Here is a 17,040-nt window from a genome sequence, read left to right on the forward strand (position 1 = left end):
TAAAATGTAAAATATTAAAGATTTCAAACATGTGAACCAAATACTCGATAGTATAAAATTGACAGTTGAGCTTAACCCGATAACTAACTAAGTGGGCGGGGCTTGAGCTGCTGACAAAAGTTTTGAATCAACCCTAGCCTGACTTTGTTGAGCTTAGGCCGAACAAGCTCCACTCGATGCCCTGCTTTACCAATTAAGCAAATTAATTGCCGGATTTTCGTCGTTTATTTGATTATTCGGAACAAGGTCCGACCCAAAGCCTCTTGAGGCTTCTAGATTGGGCCGCATATGATCATTTATCATGAAGATTGAGGTAGAATCTTACAGAAGGACAAACTAGGAAACCTGTATGCAATGCACAAATATCCAAATCCGTCCACTATTAAACTACTTTTCTGTTTACATTAGCGTTATGGTTGATGAGAACCTTATAAGAATCGCAAAATTTAGACAAGGTTTCTTCGAATTTCAAAGTTAGTAGTTGTAAACGCCAAATTGGTGCGAATTTGAAAAGTTGCTTTTACACAATATAAAAAAAATAACAGTCAACCGTGCAGATCACGTTTGTCCAATTTGTTCATATGCACGGGAACTACCATATTCGTGTAACAGAAAAAGAGCTATTACCGACAAGAGAAGAAGCTGCGAGTAGCAGCAGTCTTTTAACACCATGGCAGTCAATATTTCCAAAGGAGCTTGTAGAGAGGCGACACCACACGTAACTTTTACCGGAACTTAACAGTATCATAAATTCCAATATCACACATAATACTGACGAGTTTACACATCCCAACAACCTAGATTGACATTGTTGCTGTCAACAAGAAGTTGCTACCAACTCCTCTGATGGATGAACAGGATCAGTGCCGATTCCTTGACAGCAAAATGTGACGCAGAACATAGGCAACATCGACATCCCATTGGGCAGTGTGCATGCTCATACATCAGTTGCAAGTGGAACTGTATTCACCTGACAAATTAAACCTGATTAAGCTCAGCCGTCCTAAGTTATATTAGAGGGGATCATTAGTGTATTCCAGAAGATATCGGCACAGTCGTAGACAACAGAACAAGTAATTGAGCATCTAGAAAATTCATCTCAGCGATCCATTACCAAAAGAAGCAGTTCGTTGACTCAGGGACAGAGTTCCTATCACCAGGCAAGTACTTCGTTTTCTACAGTAAGGATAATTTGAAACCAATGTCATGATCTAAAATATAATAAATCCATGTCGTAAAAAACTGTCTTGGCACGGCCATGTTTGGCCCATCAATACAGCATATCAGCTGACATGTATCGTTATGTATTGGACCATATTGCCCTACTTTTCATTTTACAATTTAAAAGAAAATAAAAAATTAATTTGATTTAAAAATGGAAAATTGAAAAAACTGCATCCGTGTTCTATATATATATTTGGCCGATATACTCCAATATGGAGCAATATTGATAACATTGGTCCAACTTGCTTCATGCTGAATGCCTTTTTGAGAATAATCAGGAAATTAATACATAAATGTTCATGTCTGTGACTCTGTAGATATAATCATGTCTGCAGCATTCATTTCAACTAAAATTTTTCATTAGTATGTATTGAAGTATGCAGTACATACCAAATGTCCAAGGCATGGCCAGATCATATAAGAAAAAAAAATCTAAAAGGAGATTCCAGGACCAAACTCTGTCAAACATGATTTAATCAAAGGAGTTCATTTATCTTTCCACGATATACAGTCACTATACATAATTCCCGATATCCATGAGAAAGAAGCAAACACAAAGGAAATACCATATTGAATAACAGACAAATGCATGTTCATTAAAGGAGAGATTTGCTTTTATATCATACTAAAAAGGTTGGAAGCAGGAGAAAGGCACAAATTTGTTTTACATCAAATGATAAGAGATGGAGATAATAGACTTACAAGCTCTCTAAACTTAAGGATGTAAAACATCTCAAGGTACCGCCGAGTCTCACGCCTTTCAAGATTGGAAACATGCTTCCAAAATCCATAGACTCCAGCCAACGTCAGCAATCTCTGGGAGTAATTCTTCCACGTAAACCTGAAAATTATATTGTCAAAGATATACATAATTGAAAGGGAATCACACAAATTTTCAAAAGGAAAAGTGAAAATGAAACATTATACATGTTTACATCAACAATTCTGTCATGCACACATTTTAAACTGAACGTTCAGTAAAGCATCTCCCTTGTTGAGAACATACAAAACAAAAGAGCACAATAGAGGAAATAATGATGATAACCTTTAAGGAGCCAATCACAAGTAGAAGTTACTGAACTCAAACATCAGTGCAGGAAAATGAATTGAAAGAAAAGTAGGGGTAAATGGAAAACCTTTCATAGATGCGTTGTAATGCACCAGCAGAGATTTTCTCCCAATATCCAGGATTGGTCTTGCATTCCTCAAAGAAACTGACCATGATTTCAGTAGCAGCATCAGGATGATAGGGATCCACATGAAAACCTGATATCCCATGTTCTATAGTCTCAGCAGGTCCTCCATGACAAGTAGCAAAAGTTGGCAGGCCAGATGTCATGGCCTCTACCACAGTAAGCCCAAATCCTTCATAAAAGGCAGGCTGAGGGATACTACAGGAAGGTTAAAATGCATTACAAATGCAATGCCTCTAAAAGCTTCAGGTATCCAAATAATTACCTGTACAAAAGCACCCCTTGTATCAGCTATATAACGATATAGTTCACCATTCCGTGCCCTGTTCAGTTGAGAGGATATCCAGCACATCTGCCCATTCAATTTATACTTTTCTATAAGCCAATGCATCTTCGCAATCTCTTCCATTTCTTCCTTGTCATTGAACTTCTGTGCAGCTTGAAAACCAGCTACTACGACAAGGTTAACGAGCTCTCTTAATTTAGTACTCTTGCCATACCATTCTACTAGACCTGTAATGTTCTTTACTCTGTCAAGCCTTGCCATGGAAAAGATTATTGGTTTTGACTGATCGATCAACCACCCACTGTGCCAGAGAAAACAAAGGTATAAATGGAAAAGTTATCAATAAATTGGTAACCAATCAATAGGGCTTCTGAAGGTGTTTGACACAACATCATTGAAGTAGTCATCAGCTCACAGATTCCTGACGATGATAAAATGTGGAAGACATAAAAGATATATTATTCAGATAAATTTCATCTTTCGTTGTACAGTGGCATCCATGTTTCTTGAAAAGGGGGCTAAGCACTTTGGGCAAGCTTGAGGGTTTGAAATGCATCAACTACAAGAATTTTTTTTCTTTAGTTATGTGAATAAGAAACCAAAAAACAACTAGGCCAAAAGCGTTGCAGAGGACTCACATAGATTCATCATCTTGCTCTGGACTAAATAACATCTTTTGGATTGATGGATGAAGCGAAGTTAACCGTTTATGTGTTTCTGTATATGGAAAATAAATGCTTGCATCACAACCAGGGGATACAATATTGAACTTAGGATCAAAAACATCAATCCCATTGACAACTCTGTATAAGCCAGGAAGAGTGAAGGCAGAGTGGCTCTCGTACTGTCCAATGGATTCTTTGCTGAAAAAGATAAATTGATTCATCAAAAGCCTATACATACCAAGCTTCAAGTTCAACATTCCCAAATCTCAGATGTTGAATCAATATTACATATACTGTGAAATTTAATCAATGAAAATCATACAATTAAATTAATTTAACTGCCATATCAAACACAAAGCATTTGCGTGTAAAATCAAAAAGTTCGAAACATACACACTACAGAGTTCTCACGAAAGAACATGTAGAAACATGCATCATATAACTGTCAGTATTTTGAAGATGTACAACAAGAAACCACAATTCATTAATGCATAAGGTATTGATAACATTGGTTGAACAGATTCTTAGATGATAAATACATGTTTTATATATAATTTAGTGTTCTTACTCATAATTTTGTTGGTTTGTGTTAAGAGAAGTTCCACAATGGTTAATTTCAAGTTGGAGCAACGAGAAACCATTTAGAATTATTTGGAGCAAAATTAGGTTGAACCCATAAGCCGATCCAATTCCAAATCCATATATCAATTAGATCCAAACCCAACACACAACAGGTGGAGAAATCCAAAAAGAACCCCCAGTGGGGGTGCACCTTGGAATTCAAGGTGTTATTTGTAAATAGCATTAGTTTTTGAAGGTTTGGAAAGAGAAAATCGTGGGTTTCATTTTGGAATTATGCTTCATGGTTAAACCCCGAAATTTCTTACAAATTTCTACCTAAACTCACATTCTAAGGCTGATCATCCTCGTTCCAAGCTACAGCTCCTTCTCTTCTTCTTCCCTCTTACTCAAGCCCCTCCATTGTAGTTGTTTCCTGCCTCTTTCTTCTTCTTCTTCTTGCTTTGTCCTCATTTTCTTGTTTCCTTCTTCTTGAACATGGTGGGCAAGCTGGTGGCAAAGGCAGCATGCTCCAACAAGGAGGTTTCCGCTTCCTCTTCCCAATCAAAGGTCGGAAGTCACCAAGGTGAGTTCCTTTCCCTTCCTTATAACTAGAATTGCATGCAGCTAGGTTTCTACTCTCATGCATTTAAGGCAGATTTGGTTGCTGGAAATAGCCCCCATTTGAGAAATTTATCTTATTTCAGTCTTTGTTCTCAGTCTAAATTAGGTTTGCATAAGTAGGTCCAGGAATTCTTGAGCCTAAGAGTCAAACGTAGGTGAAGAGCTTTAGTATGGACAGGCCAGTGAGGCTATAGTAGTCGGCTAGTTCAAGCCTTCAAGATTATCCTCTTGTCTACTCAATTTTATAAAATCGGAATAATATATACATTGATAAACTATTGAGTCATTGACATTCAGGTAAACATTTCACAAGAAAAATATCAAATAAAATCTACAGAAACCTCTTCACAAGTACCAACTTTAACCTTTTTTCTCTATGGACTTAGGGACGATCCAAGGTCTTCATTGTCAGGAAGGAAATTCTAAATCATCATAAGTAATTCCTTGAACACATTGTCAAGTCATAAGCTTAGCATTTAGCAGACTCGTCAGAAAGACACATTGCAGAACTTCTCATGAACATTGGCATTTGGTTATATTGCCTTGGGTGAAAGGTAGATGAAATAAGTGTCATTGATGCTCTTCCCAAGAATAAAAAAACTAGAATAGAACAAAATAGAGGTGCCCATTTGAAACGAGCTACTAGATCACAGAACGAGCAGAAAAGCAGAAATGCATAAAAATGGATGGAAAGTACCTTCCTGCAATCTCCTGATATGTGCTGGTTATAATAAAGTCTGCGTGGTTCATAGCAATTAGATCAGCAGTAAATTGACATGAAAAATGGTATTTTTCTTCATACTTTCTCCAATATATGTCTGAATCTGGATATTTTGTTTTTTCCAATGCATGTGCAATATTGCACTGCAAAAGAAATATAGAACAGGAACCTCAATATTTCCATGTTTGTAGAAAGAAAAAAAAGGTAGGCCATCTAGAATACCTGTGTAACTCCAAGTTCATATGCTAACAGAGATGCAACAAGATTTCCATCACTATAGTTGCCAATAATAAAATCTGGTTTACGTTGTAATTCAGCAGAAATTTCACTGGCAGCATCCTAGATCACAATTAATCAGTCTAAATCTGCAAGTACATTCGTGCAAAGCTCACCCAAGAAGCATTTACTATGTCAAAACTTGGAAACATGTAAATTTCTTAACATTAAAATAATTTACCACTGCAAATTGCTCCAAATAAGGCCATATCTCAAACCTTGAGATCCATTTATGAAGGATCCCGTTCTCTGTCCTGAAAGGTACTCGCAGAATATGTGAATGTTGGGTCCCACTTATTCTTTCCAGACGTTGACTACATGTTGTCCGTTTGGAATCAGGTATCAACCGCGTCACCTGGTATAGGAAATGAAATGATCCCCATCGAATCTCAAGAAAGAAAAATCATCAGACTAAAATTATGCAGATGTCTTCTTGAAGAAAACAACAATTTTTTTCATTTTAGATTCTTCCCTTTACAAAAAACCACCACCAAAAGGTTTGAGATAAAACTTCCAATTAGAGAATAATTACAATAGATAAGCTTACCACAAGGATACGAGGACTAATATTCAGACCTTGCTTTTGTATTCGAAGAAGCATCTCATTCTCTAAAGCACGAACTTGATCCAGTATATAAACAACCTGCAAATAGAGTGAACAAGCACCAGCGAAACTGTGATGGCAGATAATGGTGGTTCCATCACAAAGAACTAACATCTATAAGAAAATTTTGAAAAATTCTCCAGGTCAACCATGATAGCTGATTGAAACAGTTGAATAACACGAAAAAATATCCCAAAAAAGAACTTTATGTCTGCACTTTGGATACGCTTAAAGTCAAGGATCAAACAATGGAATCTCTGATAACAATACCTGTCCACCTGTGTCTGGTAAGCCTAGAACATTCACTTGACCGAAGTATCCATGTGGTGAAAGGATCACAACATTAAACACCATCGGAATCCTTCCCAAGAATGTCTCCAGCGTAGAAGGATCAGGTGCCTGTAGGATATCTAAGAGTAATCGAACCATCTCCAGGACATTCTGAGTTTGATCACCCCAACCCCTCTCAAGTCCCATTTCTTGAAATCTATTCGCCATATCGAAAGCAATATATCATCAAACTCAATTTTCTTTACATAACTTTGAAAATAAGAGCATTTTATTGGGCCAACAAAGACATTATACAACCCTTGCTTCATTATTGCTGAAAGACGGAAATGAACTTGCGAAGTTTCTTACTTGTACTCAAACTCAGAATATGGTACATCAGATGGGAGCTTAGATAGGTAGTCCTCTGCCTTGGACAGTGCAGTTTGAAGCGAGGACAAACTCCTTATTCTCTCATTAATCATAATGACCTACAAAAAATTTTGGAAATTCATAGTTGCCTATACAGAGTATCAAGTATGGAGCAACTCCGAATTTTGAGTCCACATAGGAAGCATTTTTCTAATGCACTTATTGAGTCTTAAAGGTTGTGCAAGAGAACACAAAGAACTTGGTAAATAGTAATATTTATTGGCCACACCAGTTCTGCATTTGCTACAAAGTACCAGGCTTTCATGCTGAAAGAATAATTATGACAAGGTATTCATCAGATCCAAATTCTTCATATTGGCATGTTGACCATCTTTAATGCATGATACAAGGGATGGAAAAACAGATGAGGAAAATGTGAGAGATATAGTCTCGTCCAACTTGAGAGGTTAATGGACTGCCACAACTGAGAGACTGCCGTTGCCATATGATGCACATGCAGAAATAAAAAATAACAAGGGGACAGCAATGAACATAATGGGAAACAATTTTAAATCCAAATATCACAGATTATACACCTTATTTATCCACCTGTTTCCATTTCTTTATCTAGTAATCTAGGTAAAAGAAATACTCATGTTGCTGCATATACGCTAACTTAAACTTGTAACACAAGGCAGCAAAAAAAAAACAGTAAAAATGAAAATGAAGAGAGAGGCTTACAACCCCTAAATGTTTGTTTTTGCTACTTAAGTATTAAAGGAAAACCAACTTGCTTTGTGATAAGAAACATAACGTACATGTCCCTTGTACTCATGAGATCGAAGGAATTCGAGGAGAGGCTCGAGACTTCCTGAATCACGGAACATTCTTGATGAAAGATGACGATTAAGAAATTGCACACCATTCCCTATCCATGATGAGTGATTCGGACGAGGAAATGAAGCAGCAAATGGTCCAAAGTCCAGCTCAAGAACAAAACGATTACTGATTCTGTCCAAATGAAGGAATGGAGGTAAAAGCTTAGAATACATGCATAGAGCGGGAAAAGAAGATAGGGGAAGGGGGGGCTGGGTTGCAAGGCATATACGGCAGATGTATAAACTATAAACACGGGAACAGCTTAAAACTGAACAGAAACTGAGCTGCAAAGACAGAAGGCCTGAAGGGAAGAACCCAAGCTGGTCTCTGTTTGATGTTCAAGAGATATTACCGCTCATCCACAAGCCTTTCTCTCGACTTCAAATATTCAGTTACATTCAACTGCTCCACAGTAAGCTCATAAACATTTACGGAGACAAATTCCCAAACTCCAGGCCTTGGCCTCACCGCCATTGTTACATAGGGGGGTAAAACTATTGCTTCCTGTAAAACGGCTTAAATTTAAGGAAACAATCAGTAGCAGTGAACTTGTAGGTATAGCATTATTCTCAATAGGATCTAAATCAGTAGAAAAAAATCATGAAAAAAGATAACCACTTTCATGTCCACCTGTGTGAGATTCAATACATCTCGGAAAGGTCCATCCTTAAGGCGACCTAAGCTATCATCCTCAGAAATCATCTTATTAAGCTCATCTACCAGGTGATGACTCTGCAGCATACACTTTCCCTGATCGACATACCTGTGGTGGCAACAGAATAAGAATCATAAATGACAGGCTATAAATGATTCTAAATTCACAAGAGCTTCACTCAAGAGATTACTCCATGTATATATATATATATATATATATATATATATATATATATATATATATATATATATATATTGTATTCCCATGGCAACAGAATAAGAATCATATATTACAGGCTATAAACGATTCTAAATTCGCAAGAGCTTCACTCAAGAGATTACTTCATATATATATATATATATATATATATATATATATATATATATATATATATATATATATATATATATATATATATATATATATTCTTATGCCCACAATTTTCCTTTAGTTATTCACTACAGTAATCATGATATGGAAGCCTATCCGGCGCAAGTGTTGGGATCTACGGACCGTTTTTTTGTAAATCGCAAAAAACGACTTTTATGCCCATCCTAGTCTACTCGTATAGTCGTATTTCGATGTATGAGTGCTATGAAGAGTCTACTTGTATGCTACGTTACATACAAGACACACACACAGATGGTCGTGTAACCCGAATACTGCTTTCTCATGAACAGATAAATAAATCCTAATTAACTCTCCGAAACAGTTTCCAGTGGACACGTAGGAAACGTTCTCAAGCGGCCATTAGGCTTCGTAACTGTTTCCAGAACTAATATACGCAGACCTTTTATCTTCGATTGACCGAGGCAAATTCCAAACGAAGAATGACAGACGTATCTCCCAAAATGTCCAAGAATGCCGCCGCAATTCTATCATTAAGCAGGATCATAAACCAAATAAAGAACCGCGGCCATCTTCATGTCGAATCCCACGGATCCCATTGACAGCCTCCACAGGAAATCAACTTCAACAGCAATATAAAAAGTACCCGAAAAGAAAAAAAAAAAGAACGAGCAAAAGGCAGGGAGAACTCCACGGAGCATCACAAAGCTACTACTGTTACGAAGACAAGAAGAAACGTGAATGGAGGAGATGGGGAAGAGACCTAGAAAGGAGGCAAGCCAACTCGTTCCTGTAGGCGAAGAGGGAATCCTCGACCTGCTCCTTCGTGCTTAACGAGCGCGTCAATCCCCGTTCCGCCATCACCGCTTTCTTGCTCATCAACTGAAAAGGCCAGGGGGGAGAACACCTTTTCTTCCGCAGCAATGAAAGAGGCTGATTCGAAGATTGCTTCCCGCATGGACCTAGACTCTCTCCCTCCCTCTCTAGCTCACAGAGACGTTTGCGTCGTGAAGCGCCACGTTCAAAAGTGATATTCGCGGGTAGCCAACACGAGGAAGGGCTTTCCTCTTCACTCATCCGCGCGTTCCTCTACACTTAGTGCGTCATTATTAAAATAACGTTAGGTTGACAGAACAGCGATATTTTGCTCAGGTACTGGAGTGACCGCGAGACGTAGTGGATCAAAATGGCTTGTTAACGTAAAATTGTTTTGAACGAAAAGAAAGTCGCTTTAGTTTGTTGATATGGCGCTTCGGTTAGCCTGGTTTCATCTTGTGCGGGTCAATAATTATTTAGCTATGCTTCTCATATTTTTCACCTTCTCATATATATTCAAGCTGAATATAGCTTTTACAAAACTGATTAAGGGACGGCATCTCGTGTTTGAAAGGCTAGCTAATAGCTATAATCAATATAATAAAAATATATATCAACTTTTTTGAATATATATAAATAGGACTTTAAATGAAATTTCTATCTCCACAAATACCCGTTTTACGTTAAGGACGATTCTTCAATTGGGAACAAGAAGTCACGTCCATAGTTATTTCAAGGAAAATGTATTTCTAGCTAGATGAAACATTTAGCTAAAACACATATCCCTGAACAAGAAAAAAATCACTATTTGTCTATTTAGTGCATCAACTTTTACTCAAAATTGGTTACTTATTTGTTCTGACGCCAACCCTTCGTGAAGAGCCCTTCGGGTGAAAACTGCCATCTATAAGTACCGCAGATAGCATGGCATGGCTTGTCCAGTTGATCCAAGCTGACGTTGCACTCTCCTTGGCATCTTTTGTTCTATTTGTCCAGTTGATCCATGCTTGGCATGGCTTACTTGCTTCACGTCTAGCTAGCCAGTTAAGTGTAGGTGACTTTTTCTTCAAACTTGCGAGAAATGAAGTTATTTTTTCTACAAAAGTATTGTGCTGGTCAAGCCTAATGGAACGGTTTTTATTCGCATAAATAATTCGGAATAAGTGGAGGCAGCTGCGGTAATACATTCCAAGACAAAACGAATCCAACACAAAATACAAATGGATAAAGCAGCACGGAAAGGAAAGGGAAAGAAAAAAGAAATTGGGTGTAATCCTTTTTTATACCGTGTGTTTGTGTGTCCAACTCTTTATTCTTCATTTCCGCTTTGCAGAAACAGGAACCAATTAAAGCGGACGGATGATTAATTCCTCGAGCCAGTTTGTTGGTAAATAATTGGTCGATGTTGGAAACAAAAGGACATAACATAACCAGTCGAACATGTAAACAGTACATTGTTAACTTAATTTATGTGGGTGCTATTGTTTTTGAACTGCAAATGATAGCACCAGATGTCTCCAAATAACCCGAGGTAAGGGAGGATTCAGCTTTGGGTATCCCACAAACAACAGTCCGGGCAAGATTGATGTGATGTCATGTGAGCTTGCACTGCAGTCGGTGCTGAATTTTTTGATTGCCCTACTGCCACTATTATCTGTCGACCGCTTTCTTTGTTTAATATTCACCGGGTTTGAATAATTAACATGGATTGGAAGCCTCTTAGGAGCGCAGTAAATTAAGCTGTTTTTATGTGAACGTTCCTCTTTGCAAGATCTCCAGTTATATATGCTCCCACAACTTTGGCTTGCATTAGAGGTGATGTTTCTGGTAATCAACTGTCATTACATGCATGACAGTCGTAGCACTTACGACCTCATTAAACCAACTCCTTTGAGTTTTGTAGGAGTGTTTTGAACCATGCAAGAGAAACCCTCACTTGTATCAGATGATAAGTCGGATTTAAGGCTGCAAACTCGGAACTAGAAAATCAAAACTTAAGATTGATAGAAAAACTTCTCTTGTAGGCAACAGGTTGAGTTTAATTTGTATGGGGGAACAACTTAGAACATGACGTGGGACCAAAAATTCCAGCACTTACAAAGTCCTTGAAGTTTCGTTCACAACAGAAAAGGGGGAGGAGAAAAAGCAAAATTCCTGCATAACTACGAATCCATTTACAATTCTAATTCCAACTTCCATTAACTACATGCAACTAAGTACTTCTCACCGATGCTTCACTCGTACGCACTCTTCAGCAACCTCTCTTATAGTTAGTAACAGGAGAGCCACGAAATCTCAAAGCAGCCTCTGGTGCACCGGTGGCCGGCCAATGAGGAGATGACTGTTTCACGCTGATGCTTTGCTGAAGTGCCGGTACCAGGCTGAAAACCGATGGTCCTGGCTCCGGCTTCCTACCCGTTGCTGGATCATGTACAATTGGCTTGAATAGTCGGTCCACTTTGGGCACCCGCTCAGCTGCCCCTCCCTGAGCCCACACGGGCTGTGCGGAGTTCCTCCCTTCTTGAGGCACAGTATGCATTTTCTTGAGCTAGCTGGAAGACGTTACAACCTCTGACAAGGGGTGAAAGAAGAAAGGAAATAATTAAATGGTTCCCCTTCTGGATCCCCGTCGCCGAGGAGGATAGGCAAATTTGGCTCATTTATAGAGCGGGTAAGCTGCACTCACTGTTGGGTATTCAAGTGATCAAGGCCGTCCATTTTGAGAAACCAATGGACTGGATCAAAAGCAAGTTATTCTTCAAGTTGATGGACGAATTATATATTGGTGGGTGCTAAAGGATATGGCACTCTATTATCCATAATATTCTTTACTGGTGTCAGTATTTTAGGAGATGCCTTCTTGATTGCTTCGCAGCCAATTTGATGATCTGTTCTCTGGAATATTGTGGAAATCAATCGATACTTAATTTCGTCTGAAGAGAGCGAAGTGGAGGGCGAAGGTGTGGATGATCATGAGGTCTCTTCATGGTTTCGATTTGGATTGAATATCCCACTCAATATAATTCCACTTTCTCAGATTTGCCATGGCAGATATTCTTCCCAATGACGACGAAATCTGGGTTTCAGCCTTGTATTTTTTTTTATCATATCCGAGGGTGAAATTTGGAATCCGGGTTAAAATATCTGGCCCGCTTATGTTTTGGCCAATGTTCATGAGGTGGTGAAAAGCTGAAAATGGAAGTTCAAAGGGTTGGTTTTGACCTTGACCTGGCAACTGGACTCAAATATTGTCTTGAGTTTGTTCTTGACGGAGCTGCCATTGAGAACTCCCTGGACCTGACTAATTGAGTCGGTTTAAGCTCTCTACTCTCTAGTTGAAGAAATAAAGTCTATAGTACTTCAATAGTTGATAAAACCCAATTAGTAGATCATATGAGCAGGTTTAGGACTAAGTGTAATATTTTATGAACGATAATGTTTTAGTATATAAAAAATACTCTGCAGGTGCCCATTATTTTTTCGGCTTAGAGAAGACCAGTATTTTGAATTTTTTTCCGAAAAAAAAAAATTCAAGGCCCTTTTGGAGGACATCTTAAAACTAGCATTTTACAAGATTCAGAAACGTAGAAACTTGATTTTTCGATTGAATTAATAGTCAAAAAATAAAAATCAAGTTTTGGTTGCGTGAAATGGCAATGATTTTCACTTCATACAACATAGTTTTATTTTAATGACAATAACTAGTTCCCCTAGCTAGGAATTTCATAAACTTCATGTGCCAGAGGAAACACTTTATTTGAAACTCTATATGTTCTTCGTTCTGAAAACTCGAGTTTTCATCATAGAAATGGTGGGGCGAGCAGCTTTTTCATTTCCATTTAGAAACTTCCAAATCAAGTTTACGAAATACTCAATTTGGGTTTTCAAATGCCCTCTACCCTGTGTGCTTTTGGTTACTGATCACCATTTATCATCTTAACGGGCCCGCATATTTTAAAAATGTATGAAAAAAGTGTATCAAGATATCCGCATGCCAACATCTTCCCTCGAATCTGTCGACAGCTTTCCATAAGATGCACTGAAGCAACGTTGGAATAAAACAAAAGTGATAAAAGTTCAATCTGGAGGCAGTAGACAGGGCCGAGTCGGCTACTGATGCATTACCTGTACTTTCTTCTTCCTGGTCTGTTTCACCAGATGGACGTCACTCTTTCTGTCTCTCTCGTCCATTTTGACTCGCTCTTGATTGACACCATTTTTCTTCTCGCCGAAGAGCACAATTCATGCTATAAGAGCGAAAACAGAGGGAGAAACGAGGGAGAAAGGTGGTGGTTTTCTTTGGATGCCCGCCAGTTCAGGTAACAGCCATTTTCACCATGTCATACCCGGTCCTCCGCCTCTTCTTATAGGTAATGGCGCCTCTTTTGAACTTCGATGGTGGTCAGTTTCTTCCCCTTTGAATGCTTTAGGAAGAATCTGAGGTTGGTATTCGAGGAGCCTTTGTTTCTAGGTATCCATGGACGATAGGAGGGAAATAAATCGCTCTGCCCGCGATGGAGAAATAGATGATATGGGCGGTTGTGAAGTGGTGGGAATAAGGATGGAGCAACAACCGGATTGCGAAACACCTGCAGTTGGAAGGAGTTAATTCACGTCTTGGTGGAATGCTATGGTTTGGCATGGTGGTTCTGTCTATGATGCTTGGCTTAATGCTGTTGCTGCTCAGGCAAACTTTTCTTCTTCCATGCTTCTGTTTTTTCTTTTTCTGCTTTGTTGTTTGCTTTTTCTAATTTCTGTTCCTTCTGAGCTCTGAGTGGTCGTTTAATGTCGATTAGGTTGGGTCCTTGGTTCTTACACTTCCATACACGTTCTCCCAAATGGGTTATGTATATGGAGTAGCGTCTCACTTTCTTTATGGAGCTTTTGGATGCTGGGCTGTGTACCTTCTTGGCCTCTTCCATGCTGAGGCTTCTAGGAGAACGTGGGACATTGGAATCATCCATAAAAGGCACATTCTAGAGGTATTTCGCATGTTCTCTCTCTCTCTCTTTCCTCCCCTGCTTTCTTTCGTGGCTTTTCCTTTTCTGGTGGTCCATTTAGTTTCATTTTCCTGTTTCAACTTTTTTTTTCCCTATGGTTCTCACAGTTTGGTAATTATGGATGACTGCAGTCAATTATGCTCGTGTTGCGCTTATTCCTCTGCTTCCATAGTTTGTTGCCCTGTTCGGCGTTTTCGTTCTTGCTATTCTTCGGTAAATACAGATGCTGCTCTTTGTTGATGAGAAAGACAGTAAGACTTGTAAAATACCACCAAGTTGACTGGACATGACAAGTTTAAAACCCATGAGAGCATTCTTTTGGCACATGGGGTGAAAATGGACGAATTTTCCGTGTTAAGGGCTGTTCCCTTGGTCTACCACCACGACTCTGTGGAATGCTTCTAAAACTTTTATGCACTTCTACTGTTTTAAGTCGTTAGAGCAGTTCCTCAATCCTCCCAAATGCTTGGTCTTCTGTTTACAATGTCTAATGACTCTAATTCTAATTGGTTCTCTTTGCTTCCGGGAACCGGATGTGACTAAATACGTTGGATTTTTCTCCATGTATAGAATCTCATTTTACTTCTTCATGCTTCAGACAAATCAGAACTCTCTTCACTTGCTTGAGCAGTTCATATCATATGAAAAAAGTGATGTACGTACGTGTTTCCTTGTGCCAAAGGTTTTGCATTTAGACTTAAGTGATATACAAAACCCCAGATTTGCATGTGATATTGTCTATTTTATTGCTAAACTGTATGGTTATATGGTACAAAGGGTTCAACTCATCAGGCTCTGCGATATATATTTGGATGCAGTACCATGAGGTCATTGAAGTAGTTTCTGGGAAGTGGCTGGGTGGCTCTGTTCTGTTCTTCAACATGGCTGCTCTTACTTTTGCATGCATAAATCAACTGATCGCATGTTCCAGGTAAATCATATCGGTTCTCACAACTTAATAGAACTTGATGCATTGCTGAAGTTATGAATTCAAGTGCTGATATTTAGGTGGAATAATTTTGTGCAGTGAGGTTACATGAATTCAAACTGGAACAAGAGGCAGTGGCTTTATTTTTTTGGCACATTAGCCATTCCCATTGTGCTCATTCCCTCTGTTCATAATTTTCGTATTGTTTCAATCCTTGGAATAGCAACTACAAGCCTCACTTCAGCATACATGACAGTTGCTTCTGTCTAGCACGGTCAGGTAAAGGTTGAACGATGCATGAGTTCTTCATTTTTTTGCAAGTGTGTGTTTCTGTTGCGCTTTCTTGTAGTCAATTCTATTAGTTGGGGCTAACTGACAGAAAAGGCATTTAATTGTAGGTTGAGAATGTTCACCATCAGGGACCAAAGAACATGGTCGACTTCTTTACTGGGGCCACAAACATTTTTTTCTCTTTTGGGAGTCATGGACTCTGCATGTCAGTTGCATTCAATTATCTGCTAATGTTCATCAGTTAACGTTATCCTTGCGTAATGCTTCCTTTTCAAGAGCCCAAACTCATCATGGCGTCACTGCATGAGTTTGAACTTTCTCCTTCTGGTATTCAGGTGGATATATAGCATGTGTCTGTTCAATGATTGAGTCATGCTTTCTGCAGCGAGTTGATGGAAGCAATGTGGAGACCCAAGAAATACAAATATGCTTACGCCTGTGCCGTGCTTTATACCTATTTGTTAACTATTCCCGACTCTGTTGCTGTCTACTGGGCATACGGCGACATTCTTCTTCATAGATCCAATGCCTTTGGGGTGCTTCCTCCATCAAAAATGAAAAATGCTTGCATTATTTCTATGATTTTGCACCAGGTGAGCTCCTTTCTTGCTTAGATTTTTCTGGAGGTGTTCTGTTCCAGCAGATATGCAACTGATTTTTCATCGTTTCATTGTCTTCTGAAGTATGTTGCATTCCTATTGAATGTGAACCCTTTATTTCTAGCATGGGAAAAGCTAACCGGTGTTCACTTGAAGAAGTTTGCATTGAGAGCACTGGTGAGGGTGCCCGTCGTGCTGGTAATCGGGTTCCTGGCTTTGGCTATTCCATTTTTTGGACCCTTAAACTCGGTGATGGGAGCCTTTCTCATTTCCTTTTCTGTTTACATCATTCCTAGTTTTGCGTTTATGAAGTCCTATAAGCAAAGACAATTCATAATGGTAATTTCTTTCTCTGCCACTTTCACTACAGAGCTTGAATTAGAATTCCTTTTCTTTTTCTTCTTCTAACGCCAAGACACTCGTCTGTCCATATTTCTGCTATTTATGCTATTGCCATATAATTGAAATTGCAGATACAATCAGAAACGGAACAAGCCTGCAGGCGTGTGATGTTCTTCCTGAGCGCATTCATAGCAGTTTGGGTTTTCATTTTTGGATTTGGTTTTGGTGGTTGGGCGAGCATGACCAAATTTGTGCAGCAGATTCAGTCATTTGGTTTCTTTGACAAATGTTACCAATGTCCCACAAAGCATTATGTGACATAGGGTTTTCTTACTACTTGGTACTACTTTATGACTGTGCTGGCATATGCTTGTGAACACTCTTAATACAAA

General features: G+C 38.8%; 3 protein-coding genes across 5 annotated transcripts; 2 read left to right on the plus strand and 1 right to left on the minus strand.

Moving 5' to 3' along the window:
- Positions 1 to 634: 634 nt before the first annotated feature.
- LOC116263220 (sucrose synthase 2-like) lies at positions 635 to 9,690 on the minus strand. 3 transcript variants are annotated; one of them, XR_007574548.1, is made up of 15 exons: positions 9,436 to 9,690; positions 8,300 to 8,432; positions 8,022 to 8,173; positions 7,609 to 7,801; positions 6,791 to 6,909; positions 6,422 to 6,638; positions 6,095 to 6,190; positions 5,729 to 5,902; positions 5,494 to 5,610; positions 5,248 to 5,414; positions 3,342 to 3,566; positions 2,683 to 3,004; positions 2,361 to 2,490; positions 1,927 to 2,065; positions 635 to 970 (listed from the first exon to the last, which is right to left on the minus strand). XR_007574548.1 is itself a non-coding variant. In XM_031642871.2 (15 exons), exons 1-15 carry the CDS (start codon positions 9,549 to 9,551, stop codon positions 938 to 940), a joined length of 2,448 nt encoding a protein of 815 aa, XP_031498731.1. In that variant the 5' UTR covers positions 9,552 to 9,687; the 3' UTR covers positions 638 to 937. The 3 variants fall into 3 exon arrangements, 2 of the variants coding, with proteins under 2 accessions (XP_031498731.1, XP_031498732.1); XM_031642871.2 differs by having other exon boundaries at positions 638 to 970; positions 2,361 to 2,605; positions 9,436 to 9,687; XM_031642872.2 differs by lacking the exons at positions 635 to 970; positions 1,927 to 2,065 and having other exon boundaries at positions 2,461 to 2,615.
- A 3,961-nt stretch (positions 9,691 to 13,651) lies between these two features.
- Positions 13,652 to 17,020, plus strand: LOC126410473 (auxin transporter-like protein 1). Its single transcript, XM_050080244.1, has 6 exons — positions 13,652 to 13,858; positions 13,960 to 14,175; positions 14,285 to 14,470; positions 15,307 to 15,419; positions 15,516 to 15,695; positions 15,815 to 17,020. Exons 2-5 carry the CDS (start codon positions 14,119 to 14,121, stop codon positions 15,526 to 15,528), a joined length of 369 nt encoding a protein of 122 aa, XP_049936201.1. The 5' UTR covers positions 13,652 to 13,858; positions 13,960 to 14,118; the 3' UTR covers positions 15,529 to 15,695; positions 15,815 to 17,020.
- On the plus strand, positions 16,100 to 16,971 carry LOC126410459 (auxin transporter-like protein 4). Its single transcript, XM_050080177.1, has 3 exons — positions 16,100 to 16,300; positions 16,391 to 16,504; positions 16,780 to 16,971. The coding sequence occupies exons 1-3, from the start codon at positions 16,100 to 16,102 to the stop codon at positions 16,969 to 16,971; spliced, it is 507 nt and encodes a 168-aa protein (XP_049936134.1).
- Positions 17,021 to 17,040: the final 20 nt, after the last annotated feature.

This window comes from Nymphaea colorata, chromosome 10 (genome assembly GCF_008831285.2).
Source record: "Nymphaea colorata isolate Beijing-Zhang1983 chromosome 10, ASM883128v2, whole genome shotgun sequence".
Lineage (NCBI taxonomy): Eukaryota > Viridiplantae > Streptophyta > Magnoliopsida > Nymphaeales > Nymphaeaceae > Nymphaea > Nymphaea colorata.